At 39.0% G+C, this 21,349-nt stretch overlaps 1 protein-coding gene across 1 annotated transcript in view; it reads left to right on the forward strand.

Annotated features, from left to right (window-relative positions):
• LOC128381740 (arf-GAP with dual PH domain-containing protein 1) overlaps positions 1–16,775 on the forward strand; it is a 30,292-nt gene extending 13,517 nt beyond the window's left edge. The window contains exons 3-11 of the mRNA XM_053341777.1: positions 1,163–1,254; positions 4,132–4,214; positions 9,056–9,168; positions 9,279–9,425; positions 13,411–13,494; positions 13,635–13,697; positions 15,276–15,347; positions 15,446–15,674; positions 16,673–16,775. Of these exons, the coding sequence (XP_053197752.1) occupies positions 1,163–1,254; positions 4,132–4,214; positions 9,056–9,168; positions 9,279–9,425; positions 13,411–13,494; positions 13,635–13,697; positions 15,276–15,347; positions 15,446–15,674; positions 16,673–16,701 (912 nt within the window). The 3' untranslated portion in view covers positions 16,702–16,775. The remainder of the gene's footprint in view (positions 1–1,162; positions 1,255–4,131; positions 4,215–9,055; positions 9,169–9,278; positions 9,426–13,410; positions 13,495–13,634; positions 13,698–15,275; positions 15,348–15,445; positions 15,675–16,672) is intronic.
• The last annotated feature ends 4,574 nt before the right edge of the window (positions 16,776–21,349 follow it).

Raw genomic sequence — 21,349 nt, forward strand, 5'->3', positions numbered from 1 at the left:
TTGTCACCACTCTCTCTTACTTTCTTGAAATGTCATGGTTGCTGTTTTGTTGATCTGCTGTAAAAAGCTCCAAGCGTTTTACTTCAGAACTTTATTCTCAAAGAGCAAAGCTGTCTCATTTTATCTGATTTTATTTTTAAATCTAAGTTAAAAACTGTTATGTCCTGATTCAAGTGGTCATAACAAAATGGGATACAGAGATACATAGGGATGCATGGGTAACAAAAGATCATTTATTAAATACATTATGTAGTATGTAGTAGCAGTAAGGTGCATAAAAGCAAAAATAAAAAGTGAAAGTAACATAGTCAAATCAAACAAAGTGTGAAGCAGAGATAGCAAATGAGCTGCATTAGTGGCTTAAAGTGTTTTCACACCTACAGTATAGTTCATTTGCTTTTGTCTGCATCAGTGGATGAGTTGCTACCTTGTTGCATTTTGCCTTTGGGTCGGTTTGGTTTCACACGAGCAAAATTTCAAGTGAACCGAAATGTATCAAACGAACAAAAGTTGTGTGGGAACTGTCCCTCGAAAAATGTAAAGTTTGTTTTACTTCAGGGATAGCTTTTCAAAATGGGCTGATAGTTGCAGTCATCATTTGGGCCATATATATATATATATATATATATATGGCCCATATATATGGCCCAAATGATATATATATATATATAGCCACAATATACGAACAAAGTGGCACATTTGAATGCACTTCAAGACAGTGTCTCACAAACAATGTGTTGCTTTATGTTATGCGAAGACTGCAACGTATTTCGTCACTACTTGAGGTCAACACTCGAGTTATGCTTACAGTAAAAAGCTCTTCCTCAGCTAGGTAATACCAGATTGAAACTCAAGATGACATCAGGAGTCATCACAAAAACAGTTCAAGTTGACGTGTTATCAAAAAGTACACGCTGTTTTGTTAATCATTACCATAAATAATCATTGGTACCTCTCCAAATCTTACTTTTATCCTTCTCAATGAAAGTACCTCCAAGCTGTTGCCGGTCAACAATTGGTTAAATATGGTATTTTCTCATTCAGGGGAATGGAAAGGCTGTCACTGCAGATAAGATTTATGTGAGATGAAGTAATGTGGAAGCTATATTGAACAGAAGGGATATTTAAACGACCGTGTTGTGTTGTCATGTCTTCCTTTCAGTTGATGGCTGCTATGGGAAACAATGCCGCCAAGGCCAAATATGAACAGAAGGTTCCTGCTTTCTACTACAGACCAACACACACTGACTGCAAGTAAGTACTCAAGTCTTTCTTATAGTTGTGATTTTCAGTAGATGAATACTGGAGGTGCAGTATAAGACATACTGTAATACACATATGATTTTTATACAAGAATGTGTGTTTGTTGTCCGAAAAGATGACTTTTTCTCTGTGTGTACAATACATCGGTTGAAAAGAAAACTATTAAAATCAGATCAATGAGTTACACCGCTGCTCTGGGTGACTTGTTCCTTCGCAACAATGTTCTTTAGAAACAGCTCCAAAGTCTAATAACAGCAATTGTGTTTTCAGTTTTCGGAGATTAGTTCTCTACAGATGCCACTGCGCATGCAAGGGAACGCGGTTCCAATTACAGTACTTTGCTAGCTTTTTGTGCTACATATCACAACCTCTTGACTGTGTACTACAATATACACTGTAAAAAAACTTTATTGTTGTTGTTTTTTTATCTTACGAGTGACCCCTTTTCCATTACACATACTCATTTGACCCATTGTTAATATATAAATATTGATTGGTCCAGCTTTAAAGCTTTATTTCTTAATGCAATGTTGTCCCTTGCTGAGCTCCACAGCCTGCTGCCCACACTGCTTACACATGAATGTGATGAGAATATGTTAAATGCAGCGGCAGTTACAATACATACTGATAAGTGTTAAAATGATGGAAACAGGATGTGGTGCAGTTCAACATTATCACTGTAAATGGAGATATAGTATATCGTTTCACTAACTGAGGACTGTATATCACATAATTATTACTTCCTCTTCCTTCTTTTTGTGTATGAATAGTCTATTACATGCCCCTTATTTTTTGTTTCAGAGTTTTGTATCACTGTAGAATTAATTAGGCTGATAAAGTTGAATTATTTCATGTACTGTACATATAATATATTTTTGAATATCCATCTGCCTCCAAAAAATCTTTTTTGTCCTCCTTTTCCTTGCTCAGGCAAGCTGAGATAGTGACACTTTTGTTTCTCTTGGGTATTCTAGGTTTGTCCATCTACCTCTTCCTCTGTGTCCGTCTCCCTCCAACAGAATTTGATTAAAATAGACCCAAAGAGTCACATCTGAGAAAGGTAGAGCGAGAGAATGGCAACAATGGTGAAGTCTCAGATGAAAAGAGAGGTGTCTTTCTCAGTATCTGTGCCACGGTGTCTGTCTGTGTTCACTTCACTCCCTTGAGTGGGTTTAGAGTTTAAGATCAAATGTCAAGAGAAGGTGTCATTCAAAGCAATCCCTGCTCAGAGTAAGATGTTTTCACCTGATTCAGATGGAACAGTTGTTTTATTTCTACACTATAAAGAAGCAGAGAAATGTGGAGAGAGAGAGAGAGAGAGAGGATGAAAGCAGGAGCCTAGAGGGGAGAATGAAAGGTTGAGAGAGGTAGAGAAAGACATCAGATGAGAGAGATTGTTGGCATGGTGATGTGCCGACTGTTGCCATTTGTTTCTTCTCACGCTGAAATAGAAGAAGGTCTAAAATTGAGATTGCGTCCGGTCCTTTATATTCAGCTTTGGTAGGAACTGTTAAAAGCAAAGGCAGAGCGATGAACGCTTTATGCTTTGATGTCATACATAAGCTCCATTAAGTAATGATATTTATATAAAACATTTTAGAGAAAATGCAATGTTCCACCATTGTAAAATATGATGATGATGAGGTTTTGATAAATGGTGATACCCAACCAGAAAACTGTAAAAGACTGCTTACATCAGCTTTGTTTATCCTCTTGTTGCTGATGTCATGCTGCAATCCATTGCAAGTCGGAAGTTGATAGTTTTGAGTCGGTTCCCTACTTTCAATCTAATTGGGTCCCAGTGCATCTGCTCGGGAAAACACTGATGCCCACAGCAAACCAGCAAGTCACTGAACTTGACAAGCATCCACTGAGGACCCATATCAATTATCACAGTGGCAGTAGCTGATTTAACAGATTGGCACTCTTTAAAAAAGACTAGACCTATCAAACACAAATCAGCTGAATGGAAATGGAAATAGCAACTACAGAGTTCCTACAGCACATTTCAAACACTACACAAAGTACAATTGATGGAAAGGTAAGGTTTCTTGCCAAGAGTTAAATGAGAAGATTGATACCACACTTGTGTCTGTACAGGAAAAATGTAGCTGGAGGCAGCTGCCGGTTAGTTTAGCTTAGTTTAGCTTAGCAAAGGAAGCTTGACGTCACTGCTCCTGGCCAAGTGCCATGTAACATTTTTATATTTTGTTTTTTGTACTAACACGTAAATTAGGGAACTCTAGTGGTGCTTGTAGGCAGACTTTGTTACTTTCAACAGAGCCTTGCTAGCTGTTGCCCCATTTCCAGTCAGTTAAGCTAAGCTAACTGTCTGCTAGCTGTAACCTGACAAATAACAGCGTTACCTACCTTCTCATCAAACGGCAAGAAAGTGAAATAATTTCCCCAAATATGAAAAGTATACACTTAAATAGACGAGCAAGCAAATAAATAACCCACTAAATAATAAAATGTTTACCTTATAATTATAATTGCTTAATAGTTTGCAAGTGTGTCACATAAATGTCGACTAACAGTAGCTCACAATTGCTGATAATCATAAGTCTTGTTGTCCACTTTCAAAACCTTTACAGGTATGTTTATATTTCTACAAATGGTACAAATGGATGAAGCATTGACAGCTAGATATGCATCAGCTTGTTGGACTGATGACATAAAAATAAAGACACTAACGTCAGTTCTTCCTCACTAATACATTTTTCTTCAGTACTTCACAAAAATGTTGCATATAGTCAAAGAAATCCCTAAAATTACAATAATTTTCCAAGCATGCCTATTCATGGCTGTATGGGCCTACAATGTGATGTTTCCATGTTATCATTGATATGTTTTTCATCGTATTTCCAGGTTGCTGAGAGAGCAGTGGATCAGAGCCAAGTACGAGAGGAATGAATTTGAGTTTATAGAGAAACAGGAACCTTACTCTGCAGGTACGTACTGATGCAGATATATGTGTGTTATACTAAAAACCTTCATCAGTTACACAAAATTTCTCAACAATAACACTGACCAAATTGATTTATATCATTAGTTTCTCCTCTGATTTGTATTAAGTGAGTCTGTGAAAGTTGCTGATACTGTCCCAACATAAAGTGGGTGTAGACTCAAGACTTGGGTCAGTAAAACATAGGACTTGAATTGAACATGACGGCTGTGAGATCAGGCATGCCTTGTATGACCACACAGCATGAATATTTAATGGGAGCCTGTGCATTTAAGGACTCAGCCACAACAAACACAAAAACCTATTTAAACACCTTAAGAATGTTTTAATGTCAGACTTGTACCCTTTTATGCAGTTTGCTTATAAAGACTCTTTTGACTTAACATAGACATTTTGTACTGTTCATATCTTATCCTCATCTGACTTTATGATTGCAAAACAGCAACTGTCACTGATGTTTGGGTAACTGTCAGTATCTGACAATTAGGATGTATTGTATTATCATCGTATAAAGGGCAGAAGACTTTCAAGGGGGAAGTTGTAGGTTGGCAGGCAAGAGAACTGCTCTTTCTGAAAGGATGGTGGTATTTAGTAACAGAAATATTAATGAAACACAGGCTAAAATAACATTCAACAAAAATAACATTATATTGAAGAAAGGATTAAAAAAAGAACAGCTAAAAACCTGCAGTCTCACAGCAAGCAGCCACCTACTTTCAAAATAGCATAGGTTGAGCTACACTGATAAAGCTTAGAAAGAATACAGAATAATGTAATAAACATACATATAAGATTACTACTGACAATCCCCATTTACTCTATCTATAGGTAAACACACTATGAATGCACCAAATATAGAGATTGTAATTTACTCCACAGCAGTTTTACCTTTCCTCCTTCAGCTTGACAGAGCCTAATTACTCCCTTATGGAGCACCCAATGATGCGCACCTGTTTTCACTATCACTGATTAAGCAGATGATCTCCCCGTACATCACAAAAAACCAGGCGGGGAGTTCTGGTCCTCTGAAATGAGGCCAACGCAGAAGTAACTTAGAGCTGCATTCTATCAAAAGGCCACCAGGGGGCGACTGTTTTGTGTTCAAAAGGACTTCCATCTCTATACAAGTCAATGGAGAATTGACCAATTTCTCACTTAATTTCTAACCTCAGTAAACGTTTTCAAAATGTGTTTATGGTCTCAATCGCTAGTTTAAAGCCTTCTTCAATGCAGTCTGGTGTTCATTTGTGAAATTTTGGCCTCCCTGATTTTATATTTGATGATAAAGCAGGGTATGCATTGGGGCGTGGCTACGTCGTGATTGACAGGTTGATTGACCAATGTCCTCGAGATCCAGAGCTCGCAACTAATCCCAACCTCCCTGCTCCACCGTTGGTCCCGCCCATACTTCCGCCCATGACTCCGCCTCATGCCCATATAAGTAGAATCCGTGTTCTTTTTTTCCCAGCATGCACCTGAAATTTTCAAGATGACGCCGCCCAGATCCGAAACTATTGGCTTCCGAACAGCAGTCCACAAACCAATGGGTGACGTCACGGATGTTACGTCCATTTCTTTTATACAGTCACGAAACAAACACGAAAAACAAAGATTCCCAATATAACATCATCTTGAGACACAAATAATTCAGCCAAAACTAACTATTCTGTTACTGATAATTAACTTAAATGAATGATTTAACACATAAAAAAAACATTGGTACTGAAATATGAGAGGCAAAACCATTTCACAGGATATTTCTCAGCTTTTTAAACTAAAAAATAATTTCACTTCTTTCAACTTTCACTGTGAGATAAGCCTGTAAAAACATATGGAATATCTCATTTGTATATTCATTTTTCAGAGCACAAATTAAGCAGAGCCACATCAAAAGACTCACACACAAGCTCTGTCATTTGCTTAACTGAAGTCGTCTCTACAAAGCACATAGCAACAAGATAATGTATAGAACATACGCACACAGATACACACGCATGCAGAAACTCAAAGAGAGAGTTTTTCCATCTTTGAAAAAGCAACATTGGGTGCTCTGTTGTCGTGTCACGCCTGCATTGTTTACCCTTGGATAAGCAGAACCTTGAAAACTCTTTGGACACACGTTTCCCAGCGGACACCAGTAGCAGGAATTCAATTATTCTGCGACATCCATCCATGGCTTTCACACACTCATTTTCACCTTTCTTCTGCTAAGTGGCTGTGTGTATATGTTTGACATTTAAAGCGCTGCAAGCAATGACACTGCCAGGAAAATAGAGCCACCATTCAAACTGTGTGTGTGTGTGTGTGTGTGTAGGGAGCATGCATGTGTGTTTCTACTAGTATACATTTCACGTCTTGATGATGATGGAGCTCTCTCACAGGCTTGCAGTGACCTCATTCGCTTATTGTTACAGTGCAGAAACGTTCACACTTACACACGCGCACACGCACACACACACACACACACACACACACACACACACACACACACACACTTAGACAGAGTGGATTAATATGAGTCATTCTGTCATCTCTATTTGTGCATTCATGCTTTCTTCATCACTCATTGCAAGGTCCGTGACATCTGCGGGCGTGTGTGTATGCTGGTGGGTGGCAGTAACTTGGTCTCCACTGCGGCCAATGTTAACATTGATCTGTTATGCAAAGGATAGGAGGAATAAGAGGGGTGTCAGGGAAGGAGGCGAGGGTGGGGACAAGGAGGGCTATTGATCGATGAGGTAATGCCAGTGTAGGTGAATGTTTCATGTCAGAAAGTCACAGCTACAAAGAGAGAGCACACACACTCACTCTCTCTCACACACACACACACACACACACACACACACACACACACACAAACACACACTGAAAAAGATGGAGAGAAATGAATGCAGAGGACAAGAAGAGACAGAGGAGAGGTAATCAATGGCAGTGAATGTGGAGAATGGAGAGCAAAAGAGTAGAATAATTGCACATGAACTTGAAAATGTGGTATTTGAATAACTTTATTATGATATAAGGAAGGAATTCTGTGCATATTGTACATGAGAGGTTTGGCTCTTGATGCTCTTTAACTGCATTAAACTCAACTCCGTTCATACAGTGATGACTGTTCAAACTGAATTTTACTTCATGACATGCAGTGGTAAGCAAATTGTCTTAATTGCGGTTGCTGTGTCATTATTTTGCTAGATTCTTCAGTTCTGTGGCTAATTACCCTCTGTACGTTTACACTAGTTCTGCTCATGCACTCTTAGCTCTCTCCTTCTTGTAGCTTCCCTCACGTTCTCCTACTCTCTCTTCCTCTGTGTATCTTATGTTTGGCTATTTCCTCTTCCTCCTATTGTGATAATGGTACATGTAATGAATGTATTATAGTTATCGTGTTGGAGACAAGGTTCTGCACCATGGACACTCAGTTGTTAGCTACTGTACTTAGCCTACCCCACATTTGTATCGTAAGAGTCAGATATTGGACCAAAAATGGCGCCCATTTAATCCTATAAGAATTACGTGGCAAAAACATACGCCAAAAAAAGTTTCTAGCACAGTTTCCACTGCTGGCCCCACCCACAAGTTTCAGCTTGAGGAGTTAGCTTGAGGAGTTATAATTGACCTTGTTTGCAGTTTGAGGTACCTGTCAACAATTTTTACAGTTTCTTTTACAATGGTGGTCTATGAGGAAAAAACTTTTTGGGCAGCAGTGGGAGTTTTTGTTGCAGTACCAAGAGTGACCACTGGGGGGGGATCAGATTTGGAGGTTGTGTCCCAGTTATTCTTTCGCAATTTTCAAGAAGAAATGTCTCTAACAAGATTCTGAGTGTCGTGACACTGCTACTGGAAAGAGATGTTGCCATTTTTAAACATACATTTTTAATGCTGTGAGCACAGGAAACTAAATTCAATTTACCTCCAGCACATTGGTGTGGAGGCAGACATTTCAGAGATGGATATCTCAAAGCCTGTGAAAAATCAATCCAAAATTGTCTGCATAGTTGACACCACTGCAAGTATAGGAGAAAATATTGTTTTTCATTATAAGTATTTGGGTGAACCAACCCTCTAAGATCCTTTTACTAAATTTCTCCCCTTCCGTCCTCATAGATGAGACAAATCCTTCTGTAACTTCATCACTTCCTTTTTTTTCTTTATTTTTACATTCAGGGTACATTAGACCCCATTAACACCTCTCACTTGTCATTTTCAGTGTAGGTATTGATGTTCATTATAAAACACTCTGAATAACATCATCAAACAAATGACTAAGATGTAATTTAATTACTGCTTTAACACCACCTGATAATGCTTAGACATTGTCCTCCCATTCAAGCCACAGAAATAGATCCAGATTAGAGAGAAAACACTTCACAGCATGACAGAAATAGAAGAGAAAAGAGAGAACGGGAGGCAGTGTAGGCTGAGCCTTTTGCCAAAATCGACGGAAGAAGAAAAATACATTACAGGCTATAATACAACAGCATCATTAACATGTTAAATTAAGTTACAATAGGCTCTATAATTTGGGTGCTGTTTCCTTCTAAATTCCTCCCTCTCTTGTGTTCTTTTGTGTTTGTTTTTTGGATGTTAGGTTGTGTTTTCTCTCTTTCCTTTTTTCTTTCCTCCTCATATTAATGAAATTATGAACCATCTTTGATTTTGGCTTAACTGAAGTATCATCTTGCACCAACCGTGTTTCAACATCTCGTCGTTACCATTATACATTTCTCCTCTGTTTTATCTCCTGTCTCCTCTGAGATGGATTTTAGATACCAGCCTCCCAACCACACTCACACACTTTTTTTCTTTTTTTTTTCTTCCTCTGCCCAGGATACCGAGAGGGGTTTCTATGGAAACGAGGAAGAGACAATGGTCAGTTTCTCAGCCGAAAGTTCATCCTGTCGGAGAGGGAGGGAGCCCTCAAGTACTTCAACAAGCAGGATGTAAGCAAGATCATATTGATGGTGTTTACATACTCAGTAAAGCCAACAATACTCAATAATATTTGACTTTGACAGTATGTTGTTTGTTGTTCTTGCCTGCCTCCACCAAGGCCAGGGATCCCAAGGCAGTGATGAAAATTGAAACCCTCAACGCCACCTTCCAACCGGCCAAGATCGGCAACCCCTGTGGCCTGCAGATCACCTACCTGAAAGACAACAGCACAAGAAACATCTTTGTCTACCACAGTGATGCTAAGGTACACTATCATCACTGACATACATGTTAATTCAGTTTCAGTGCACATGCTTCTTGTCTAGTTTTGGCCTTTTACAGGGCATAAATGCAGGGTTACTAGTATAATATGAATGCTGTCTGCTTTACTAAACACACTTGGACTTAAAATTGTTCCTTAACAATTCATTTCTGCTCATTTAGAAGCTTCAGTAGCTTTTGTGTTGTTAGAAAATATGTAGACAGTGGTACATATGGTGTTTTTTGACTCTGAGATAATGAACCTCATCAAATAACCACTCAAACAGATTCATTCTTAAGAAGTGCTGCAAGTGATGTAAGAACATTTGTGGCATTCATGAATTTTCTCGTACTTTCTTCAGAAAGGGAGAAATACTTGTTTGACTTTGTGGTATAACTTTATAATTATAGTCTTAATATGAATGAATTTGAAGATTGCGGAAAGCTACTAAAATCAAATTTCACCATATTATCATCTTTGTGGTTTGTGGCCAGTTTGCTGAGAGGTTTTTTTATATTTTATGAATTTTATTGGCGTATTTTAGCACAGTAACTTCTACATTACAGTAGTTGGTAGGACACTTCTTTCACTGCCAGCTGCCTCAGAGTCTATCTACAGGTTTCTGTTCAATATCATGTTCTGTTGCACCTGACTGCTGTAGACTATTATAGCCTATTCTCTTGTCTAGTATCTGTGACTGTCACATCCTTTGACCGCCTCCCATCACAGAGCACTTTGCTTTAGAAAGATATTTTTGAACATCTAACGTCATATCAAAGCATTCTCTTTTTATTTCTGTCACAGCTCAGCACTGCTCTGTTGATGCATCATTAGCATCTCTATTAATATTCTCTAATTGTTTTCGACTCCCCTATTACTGACACTCTTGACTTATGAAAGCAGGACTTGAAGCTCCCCACTGTGATATTCATGTTTTTATTAGATTTTTGTGAATAAGACTTGTTGGACGATATATTGTCATAGAAATAATCGCGATTTACGATATTATTGTCATTTGAAGATAATTTTATACCACTGATATCATGATAATATAATAGCATAATAATGCAAAGGGGGCAGGGGGTTGGATTGGAGTGGGCACTAAGCTTCTGTAAAAACGCAGACTGCCATTATGGGTTGTGACAGAGTCATATAATTGGCGCTGCTCGATTCTGCAGTCACCACTCAGGACGTACACAGTGAGGAATGGAGGACACTACTTGTTTAGCCAATGTTAACATGAATAGCCTCTTAGCTGCCAATATGAAGTGTGGCAATATTGAGGTAAAAAAAAAAGATCAAGGTCATGTCCATGTATCATACGATAAGTCCATATATAGACATGATGATGTTGATTATAACAATAAGTTGATAACATAATTATTGTGACAGGCCTAAAGTTGTCCACAAATGGATCAGAACAGGTAGCGGGATATGGCAGTTTTAGGGGTCTTTATTATGCTAATGATCAGCTCTCAGTGATTTGCAGCTCCTCATGAACAGGTGACATTAATCAGGCTGACACAAGCAACTTACAACAAGTTTGTGCGAACAAACCTCACAGAAAAGGTCAGAGTTTTAGTATAAGCATACGAAAATGGTAAAGTGCTGACTTTTAGCTTTAATTTTACAGGTTCTACATTCAGATTCCTTGTAGAAAAGGTCTTACTGTACAAAAAATGGTTGACTGTGTAATAAAAGGGGCTGATGTTCACCCAGTGTGGATAAATAGCCTTAAAGTCAGCACTTAAACCTCATAGACTCTGTTTCAGCATTGTCCTACTACAAACTGTACAAACTGCAAACTGTGTGTCTAAGGTGAAAAAAAAGGTTGTTTTTGCTAGTTTCATTATTTTGTTTTTGTTTTTGTCCCATTCAGTCCCAGAAGACGTGTTTTAGCCTGTAAGCTCATTCAGTCAGTCAGTTCTGTCAATGCTGCTACTTCTGCTGCTGACGCTGCTGCTGTTCTGCTATGCTCTCCCTAGGGGTGGGGGGGTTGGGAGGTTATTATCGTCACCCGTGGCCCCCATCTCCCCACTGGACTGCACTTTCTTGTTGGGAGTGATGAGGTCAGAGCTGGGATGCACTAGATGAATCCAGTCCACTACATGAGCTTGCTGACTGGGCTGAAGACAAATGTGAAAATGCATTGCTTATTCTTTGCCTTATATCACAGTAATGTAAAGCAGTGGTTTAAGCATTTAAAGTTTATGGGTTTGCAGGGTCAACAGCAAACCTTGAGGAAAGTATTTTAAAAAGTCATGGTAACACGTCATTTGATGGGTCTCAGAAATTTCCAAATAATCTCCTGGGAAATTCTCTGGAAAGAACGATGTAATTTGGTGTTAATGATTGGGAAAATAGGGACAGTGTTCTGAGACTCTATATTAACTTTTTATTTCAGGTTTTAAAATGTCCCTTAAAGGGCAGCTAAACTCCTACTGACTGGAAAAGTATAGTGTAAATTGTATGTCATAGTTTATTAGACGGTAAGTTAGTTTTATTGTCACTTAAATCTAAAAATGCAGACGTGAAATATTTATTTTTAACTTTTTCTTGTGTAAGAAATGGTTCCCTCCCTAATGGGTTTAAATATACATCCTAGGATGTGAGGGGGAACATCATCAGTGATCTTCGGTTGTTTCGGGTTTCAACATCATACACCCTCATTCAGGTGACCCAGCCATGGTTGATCAGAACCCAACTTGTGTCCCAGCAGCACTGTCCTACGGTTCAGACCTAAAGATCCAAAGCCAACTAGAGGCCTTCTCCGCATCTTCTATGGTGGACTTGATGGCTCTCCTTTTGTCCAGCTCCTGTGATGCCAAAAAGACTGTGGGGGTTGCACAGTGAGCTGTCTGACACTGCTCCACCAGTTCTTGGTGCTTGGACCCCTTCCTTTCATTTGCCTCTTCTATGCGGGCCTCCCCTAAAACACAACTGGAGTGTTTTTCATCCATGAAGAAGCACTCATCAGCCCTTACGGACACCTTACTGAAAATGTGCAACCCTTTAATCGTCATATAATTTACAATAACACATGAGCTCTTTAGTCTCACCGCAATCACATAAAGAACAGTCTTTTCTCTTCTGGGAGACTATCGTAGAAACCTGCCCGTTTCTATAGCTAATGCTAATGTTCCTGAATGTAAATATGCACATAGTGACTTATATAATTCTGCTTTGTGTATTGGTTATTCATCATATGTTCGTAACTTAGCCTTGTACTAAACATCAACGGACCATCTTGCCTTATACATAAAGAATAGTGATATTACACTGTAAACTCTTTTTGAAAATGAAAAAATACATGTATACTTGCCTGTGGGCACACTTCACATTCTGCATGTTCAGCTGAACTGCTGTGCACTGATTTTAAAAACTCCCTGGAAATACACTAGAAATGGTTTGTAAATAATTATTGCCCCTATAATTAGCAATGCCAAATTACATAATACTTTCTGGGAACCTTCTTAGAAAAGGTCCAAACCTTTTCCTTTCAAGGAAATTATAGGAAACCATGTGACTCGTACAATACAGTCTCAACCCTCTTTTATTATCCTGTTTTTTCAATCTTTCAGTGCATGCCTCTCGCTGAGAGATTTTACAGTACAGAGCACACAAATCATTGCTTTACATTGCTTGTGTCTCTGAGATTCATGACTAAAATAGAAGCAGAGAGTTAATCAAACATGAGAATATTGGAGAGAAGAAAGAGACAGATATTAATAGTGGTGCAGGCTGGAGTAGAGAAAGCACTGCTCCCTCTGCTGGCCAACAATTGTCCCTGAAGGCTGTGACAGAACTCAGGTCATTGAGTTCGTACAGAGTCACAGTCATTCTGCAGCGGAGTTACTGACAGCACTGCAGCATCCACACATCTAACCACACGTTCCAGTGTAGGCAAGACACCTTGACTGTAAAAACTCAAGGTCTTCTTTCTAAATCCAGGTGGACACAATGCCACTGTTTGTTTGTTTTCTAACAGGAGATGGTCGACTGGTTCAATGCTATCAGAGCAGCCAGGTTCCACTACCTACAGGTGGCTTTCCCTGGAGCAAGTGATGAGGAGGTGAGGGTAACTGATTTAATCATCCCTCACACTGCTACACTGCTGAAAATGCTGAATAATCCAGAAGTCTTTTTTGTGGTCGTTAATGTTGAATGTTTAGTGCATTTTTGTGTTGTTACTGTTGTCCTTTTTTACTCCAGCTGGTGCCCAAACTGACCCGGAACTTCATGAAGGAAGGCTTTATGGAGAAAACAGGACCAAAGGTTTGTCATGTGGTGTCACTCATTGGAATATTGGCAGAGAGCTTCTAACTTTAAACAAGGAAGGGATGGAAAGCTTTACCTAAGTGAGGAGGTGTGGTTGACCCTGTTGCTAGGTATGACTCATCCTTTTAAAAGGTGTGATTGGTTGATCAAAAAAAAGAGAGAAAGAAAAATGCATTTAGTGATAATAAGCATGGACAGTAATATCAATAGGCTTAATTATAGAATTTAGTCTCTATGAAGATGGTGTAATTATAAATCCTATTTTATGTTCTTTATTGAATATATTGTGAATCACTTTAAAAGCAGCCTATGAAATGTTTGAAATCACAGGCCCACTTGCACAGTAGCCTGTTCCAATGCTGATAGTTGTTATATTTAATTGCTTACATTTATTTACTGGTCATTATAGTATTTAATCTATTTGATATTAACAGGATAAAAATGGCTGTCATTAATATCTGTGATTACTGGCCAGTCTGTATAAGTAGCAATGTTGGTTAGAAAATATCTTGGTGGAAGTCGTGTCGTGATGACTTTCATTTCTGGAATTACAGTGTTATTGCATTGGGTGGAAGCTGTGAGCACATCTCTAATTAGATCGACCGCAAACATTATCCCTGCACCATCTAATCTGTAGCGTTTCATTGATTTACTGTCATTCAGCGTTTGGAGAATATTTCTCCTCATTCTTTGTCTTTCTACCATTTTGTCCTCTGCTTAAGAAAATCTAAATCTTAAGCCTCTTATAGTCCTCCTACCTACTCTTAACAGTTTTTCACCTTCAGAACTCTCTTAAGGGCTAAGATGCTTTGTGAATAACTGTGATCTTTACCGGGATTTTAAGTATAAGGACAAAGTATTTTCTTAGCGTTTTGTCTCTAGGAGCAACTCTTTGTACTAGGTAGCTTTATGAGTACAGACAGACAGAGGTCCAGAGATCTAGTGTAGTAGTTGGCTTATAACTCCTGAAAATATAGCTTTATCTAATAGCAGCTCCTTGTCACACATTGCATACTGTATATCAGTGACGTGTGTTCAGTTTCATCAGAGTGATTCTTTCCTCCTCAGATTGATTCTTTTGAGTTCAGTCTCTTTGCAGTGTTTACAGCCTTTCTGTACTGCTATACTCACTTTTTTCTGATAGTCTGTGTTGCAGTTTAATTAATCACAAATGTATTTAGTAATATGCACAAAACTGAAATTATAAAGTGTGTAGAACTAGATTATCTACAAAACCTGAAGATCGGATAATAAAGCAGGGCCTACTTTAATTCCCTTATAGTATCATTGTCCTTCAATGATGTATCCCAAACATATTTTCAATTCAATTATCTCAAACCAGTAAGTTTGGAGTTTTTTTTTCACAGCAAGGAGATTTTTCTCATTAGAAATCAGTCCAGTCAATATCAAAAGTCTATTGTATTTTTTTGTAATTCATTTAAGTGGCTAAACAAGTCTGTCATTTAATGTATCAAAATGTTATTATAAAAGTATAGTGAGTATCACTGGAATGAACTGGCTCCTTTGGCTGTTTTTTCCCCCTCATTATCTTCACTCTATTTTGCTGTGCCACAGCACACAGAGGGCTTTAAGAAGAGATGGTTCACCATGGATGACAGGAGACTCATGTATTTCAAAGACCCACTGGTAAGAAGAGACCTGCGTCTTCTTCACCTTTTTTTAAATTAAGTCTTACTCTTCACTTTGTTCACAGAACTTTTCCTATCTCTATTCCTCTCTCCCAGGATGCCTATGCTCGGGGGGAGGTGTTCATCGGCAGTAAGGAGAACAGCTACACTGTTCTGTCTGGTCTGCCTGCGTCCACTCAGGGCTACCACTGGAACCACGGCATCACCATCGTCACGCCAGACAGGAAGTTCCTGTTTGCCTGTGAGACTGAAGCCGAGCAACGAGATTGGATAGCGGCCTTTCAGAGGGTCATCAATCGACCAATGAGGCCGCAGGAATATGCAGGTACAGAAAATTGACGATTTATCTAAACACAATGAAGGTGTTTATTTACAGTAAGAGAACACTTTTTGTTCAATACTTTGCTGTGAATAGAAATTTGGATCTAATAGTTTTTCACAATAAAAGGTCAATTACATTTGTGTAAGTTTCATACTGGGCTATGATTGGTTCCAAACGTTGTAAGTACACTGAGCAGATGGATATGAAAACAAAATGCATATGTATCATTCTGCACAGTGAAGCCCAAACGTCCAGTGAAGTAACTGGAACCAAAACACATTTTTGAGTGGAAGGGGACTTAAATGTTTCCATGTGAAGTGTTTGACCAGTAGCAGCGCTATGGAGCAATGTTTTAAAGATAGGGTCCCTGCTGTGTTTGTATCGTGCACATGCAAGGTGTGGCACATCCAATATGTATGATATATGTTGTCCTCCTGATGTTTTGACACTGTTCTACTGATTGAAAGTTGGTGGTGGTAATATGCAAAGAAATGTAGCATTGAAAAAAAGCTGCTAGCAAGCAAACAAGTTGATGTGAACAATGAAGGTTTCAAATTTGTCCAAAAACAGCTCTGTAAAAGTCTTTTGAAAAAAGGAAATTGATTTTTATTAGAACTCAAGAATACACACAATGCATTTGGTTAGAAAAAAATGAATTTAAACACAACTGTTTACAAACAAACAAAATCTTTACATGGTACCTTTAATCTCATCTTGCATACAGAATGACATCTATTTTTATTAAATGTACGATTAATCATTGGTTATAAGGTTTTTATTGGGAAGGAAATTAGGGGGGGAAACAAGAATGCAGTGCAAGTTATATTTTGAAAAGCCTTTGATCTTTAAGACAAAATATTGGCTCACAGCAGCTTTAATACATAAGTGTTAATGTTGCTTGTCAAACAACACACATTGGTTGAAACCACAGTGTATTGAAACAGATGTGTTTGTTGATTGTTCTGTATAATCTACTCTAGTCTTTCTGGCTGTCTTTGCAGTGGAGGCCCATTTTAAACACAAGCCTTGAAGCCGGCATGAAGCCGCAACCCAGCTGGACTGGCCCGGTCTCATTCAGATCAGAGACAACCCCAATGTGTGACCACAGACCACGGCGGGAGGCGACGGGGTGGGGGTTGGGGGGCAGGAGTGGGTTTTGGGATGGACTGGGATAAGAGAAAATGATGAAGAAAACGAAAAAACAGAGGGACTCCAGTCTATGTATTGTGCAGAAAATAATGGGACTCAAGGCCCCTCCTGGGGTGAAATGTTGGTGATCCGAGGCCAAAGAGTAGATGATGTCATCACTATTGCGCCTACCAACTTTGTGCTATACATTATCATGCCAACCGCCCTCCCTCCCCTCAGCCATGTGGACCCTTCCCTTGCAACAACCTCTCCCCTCTCTCCCTGGAATTTTGTCTTGTGAATGGTTCATTCTACCTGTAATCTAATGTAATTATGTAATCTAGAGTCATTTCACTGGTTGCTTAACAAAGACAATGCATTGTTAATTTATTGAATGTACAGTTTTGATGACAGTGGCTTACCTTGTGTGTGTGTGTGGAATTGTGATGTTATTGTTGAGGACGCGCTGTGAGGTTGAACCTCTGGCACTGAAACCCTGTTAAACCTGAATCTACAAAGTGCTGTTAACAACAAATATGCATAAACACACACACAAACTCTCAGTGATCACCGTCGCTGTTAACGTAGCCAGAGGTGGCTGATTTGTATCCAGACAGGGTTCTTTTCAAACCTCAATCCGACAGCTGTTCTCTTATTTATTTGTACTGTTGAACCTACTGAGTCATCGTAGACAGTTATTGCTGCTTTAAAGGATTGTAATGTGACAGGATTGTAATTTATATAACACTTCTACAATAGTTTTATTTAATTTTTGCATCTTGTGTTCAAGACACATTGTTGTGTTGATCCTTAAATCACAGTGATAGTTTGGTTCATTATGAAAATCTTAACATAAATACAGATGAAGCTGAAATCAAGTGGTATTGTTTGATTTGTGTTCACTCCAGTGTCAGTGTCTTCTTAAAGGATCATCCTGGTTTATTACAACTTGAAAAACTGAGGGCTTTTTTGTTCCCTAATCTCAATATTCACTTTGATGAGTACAGTGTTATACCTGATAGAAATGATGGCAAAAACTATGAAAATAGCATGCAGATTATAATAAACCAGGCTTATCCCTCACATAAAGGGGTGTTGTCATCAACTTAATGTTGTAATATTTAAAGAAATGTGTTTTACCCCCCAAAGAACACACACACACACACACACACACACACACACACATTAAAAGCTTCATTTTTAATTATGTGCATATGCTGTCCACCAGTGGTCACCAACCCTGCTCCTGGAGAGCTGCATGTCTTAGGTATCTCCCCATTCGAACACACCTGATTGTAATAATGAACTTGTTATCAAGCCCTTGACAAGCTTCAGCTGTTGACACCGAGTTAATACTTAGAATCAGGTGTGTTAGAGTGGGAAGATACCTAAAACATGCAGGGCAATAGCTCTTCAGGAGCAAGGTTGGTGACCAATCTCTCTACACCATAAAGTAAATGCTATAAAAAAGTGCAGTGATGGCATTTGTCCAGCAGATGTCGCCCTTCTGTTACTTTATAACGGACCTGAAGCGGCCTCACACTGTCAGGTAAAAACCTGTATCTCCACAAGAATTTAATGGAATTTTCCCACAAGACGATGGTCATCACCAGAGTCAGATGTTTGAGATTTTTACAGGACAGTTAGTGACAAATGAAATGAATAGTTCTACATTTTGAAAAATATCCTTATTCTAGCCGAAGAGTAGATGAGATCAGTACTATTCTCATGTGTGCATTGTAGAACTAGACTCAGGTGGCAATTAGCTTAGCTTTGACTTGAAGCTCATGGGGAAAAAATAGCGTGACTCTTAACCCTCCATAAAACCACAAGTTTTCATCATCGAAAAACACCAAATAAGAGAACTGGTAGGGTATTCACAAAGTAAATTGCTGAAGAAGCAGTACTTACCGACCACTAGTATTTTCCAATTTGTAAAAGCAGTCAAAATAAGTAAGGCCTGTGTTACCTAACTTGGTTTTTTTTTGTCACAGAGGGTGGAGCTCATCCGTCCCTTGTAAAGGGAGACCAACACGTACCCTTGCGTTTGGACGGAGAAGTGTTAGCTGGTCTGCCGGTGTAAATGTCACCTGATGATCTCGCCACTCTTACGAAAAACTTCCATCTACACACAGACACTGGCTCCAGAGTCTCACAGGATTATGGGTAAATCAATGTTGCTTCTGTCTGGCGGCCTTGTTGTCGTTGGCAACCAGGTTGTCATGGTAAACTGCTGAGACAGTGAGCCACTGAGCTGCAGCAGCCAGGTCGGACCCACACAGGAAGTGTTTAAAAGCGGGTGGGACCTCGGCTCAGCAGCCACCGTGTTTGTCCTGAAGATAATATGGTCAGTGAGGCGCTGGCACATGTAGCCAGCACATACAGATGTATTAATGGTACAGCTGCTGCTCCAGTACATGGCTTAGTCTGAATATTATGAGTAATCCTAACTCAAGTTCTGAACATTTGAGGATTACATGTTCTTGTATGGTTTTAGAACATTTCCTCAGTGTAAGACACCTTTTTAACAAGCAGAATACATTTAAAAACACATCATGAAAGGTGTCAATTCATGTCAATGGGTATGATACCTTTTTAATGTCCTTTTTGTTATAAATCAAGGCAGTAATTCCTTTTAGTTCTTAACAAAGTCTCTGGAAGCCCAATCCAGCTGTCCTGTCCATCAGGCCCTGCAGTTGACACTCCATCCAGACTGGCTGTGAGGCTGTGAAATTAGCTAATCTCCTCACAGGAAACTCAACAGGACCAGCTGTTGGACTGTACAGAAATTGGATGAAGCACCAGAGGGGAACAGGTTCACAGTTTTATAAAATGTGAAATTGAAAGTGGGTTAAGGGGTTAGCCTACCTGTTCCATTTTGTCCTCACAGAGGAATCAGATTTATGTAAATATGTGATCCATGATGCCCTTTTGCTGTCTAGAAAAATTGTCTTGGGAAACACTCTTGCTGAGAGTAAGACAAGAAGAGAGTGGTATCAGTTGTCTCACCCAACCCTTTTTTCATTCTTCTCTCTTGACATCTACATTGATACTCGCACTTACATTTACCATCATGTAGACACAGAGGCAATCTCTTACTTTTGTAAAGCACAACACTTTCTTGCTGGCTAAAGAAATCTTACGTGAACATGCAGAATCTTCCCATAATTATTCCCTATAAAAGAAGAAAAAAATGCAACAGGCTCTACGCTAATCAAAATTTATGAAAATTTGGAAACTATTTAAATTTACTCAGCCAGCTTTAGTGTGGAAAATCTGCTATTAAACCTGAAACACCCTGTCTTAAGTAGGTGCTACTCACATACCAAAATTATTCATTGGTGTGGAGTTTCAGTGGAACACTTTAGTGTCCAATGTAGGATTAAATGTAATTTTGCAGGCCTTGTCACTCAGAAAAGTGTTAAATTCAAGACAAGACACCTTATCTTTTAAAAGGTAGTCCTTCAGATATTAACCTTATATGACCTTAGGCCTTGACTAAGTCATCAAACCTCTAAACACTGGGTTTCATGTGTGAATCCTGTGTATGAGTTGATCTGAAATTATACAGACAAACAATTTAAGAACTTTTGTGGCATTCATCAATACTTGCGTACTTCCCGCTTGTCATTTTGTAAGATCAAATTTTAATGCACGAGTGTGTAGGATTTAGTGGCATCTAGTGGTGAGGTTGCCGGATTTCAACAAACTGAATATCCCTACCCATTCCCCTTCCCTTTCCAAGTATGTAGGGAAAATGATATATAATGAAAGCACAGAAAAAAAATGTTATACAATTATTTATTAATTTAATAATTTTAAATGTTTAAACTTATTAAAGATTAGGTCTAGCCTAAATGACAACAACATTAGACCAATGTGCCCATACGCACACACACACACACACACACTTTTCCAGTCATCAATCATGACAGCACGTCATTTATTATGATTTGTCATAGTATATAAAGTAGTATGAAGTGATCCCAAACTGAATCATCATGGCTTATTTGCTACTGATAGTTTGGCCTTGACAAGAGAGCGTTTGCTGAGACCGATGAGTGGCTCATAAGGCGTTTTCGATTACCAATGCAGATTCTTCAAAATCTTTGTGAGTCTCAACTTAGATCAAAAACAAAACAATGTAATTCCACTCCACCCCATCTGCAAGTATTCACCACTATTGATTTCCTGGCTATTTCCAGACAGAGATTGGTGATAGGTCTGATATATCCCAGTCCACTGTCAGTTGCGCGCTCTCCAAAGTTATCCAGGCCATCATCCAGTTCACTCCACAGTTCATTCAATTTCTAAACACCCCATGATCAGCAGACCCAGATAAAAAGGGATTTTTATGCCTTTGCTGGAATGCCCAATACTAATGGAGCAATTGATTTTACTCGCGTGTGTCAAGGCACCATCTCCAAATCCATTCCCCTTCCTCAATAGAAAACAGTTCTACTCAGTACATGTCCAAATAATATGTGATGCACAGAACACGTCTTAAATGTGGTGGCCAGCTGGCTGGGGAGAGCACACCGCTCTTTCAT

The sequence above is a fragment of the Scomber japonicus genome, chromosome 20 (assembly GCF_027409825.1).
Source record: "Scomber japonicus isolate fScoJap1 chromosome 20, fScoJap1.pri, whole genome shotgun sequence".
Taxonomy (NCBI): Eukaryota; Metazoa; Chordata; class Actinopteri; order Scombriformes; family Scombridae; genus Scomber; species Scomber japonicus.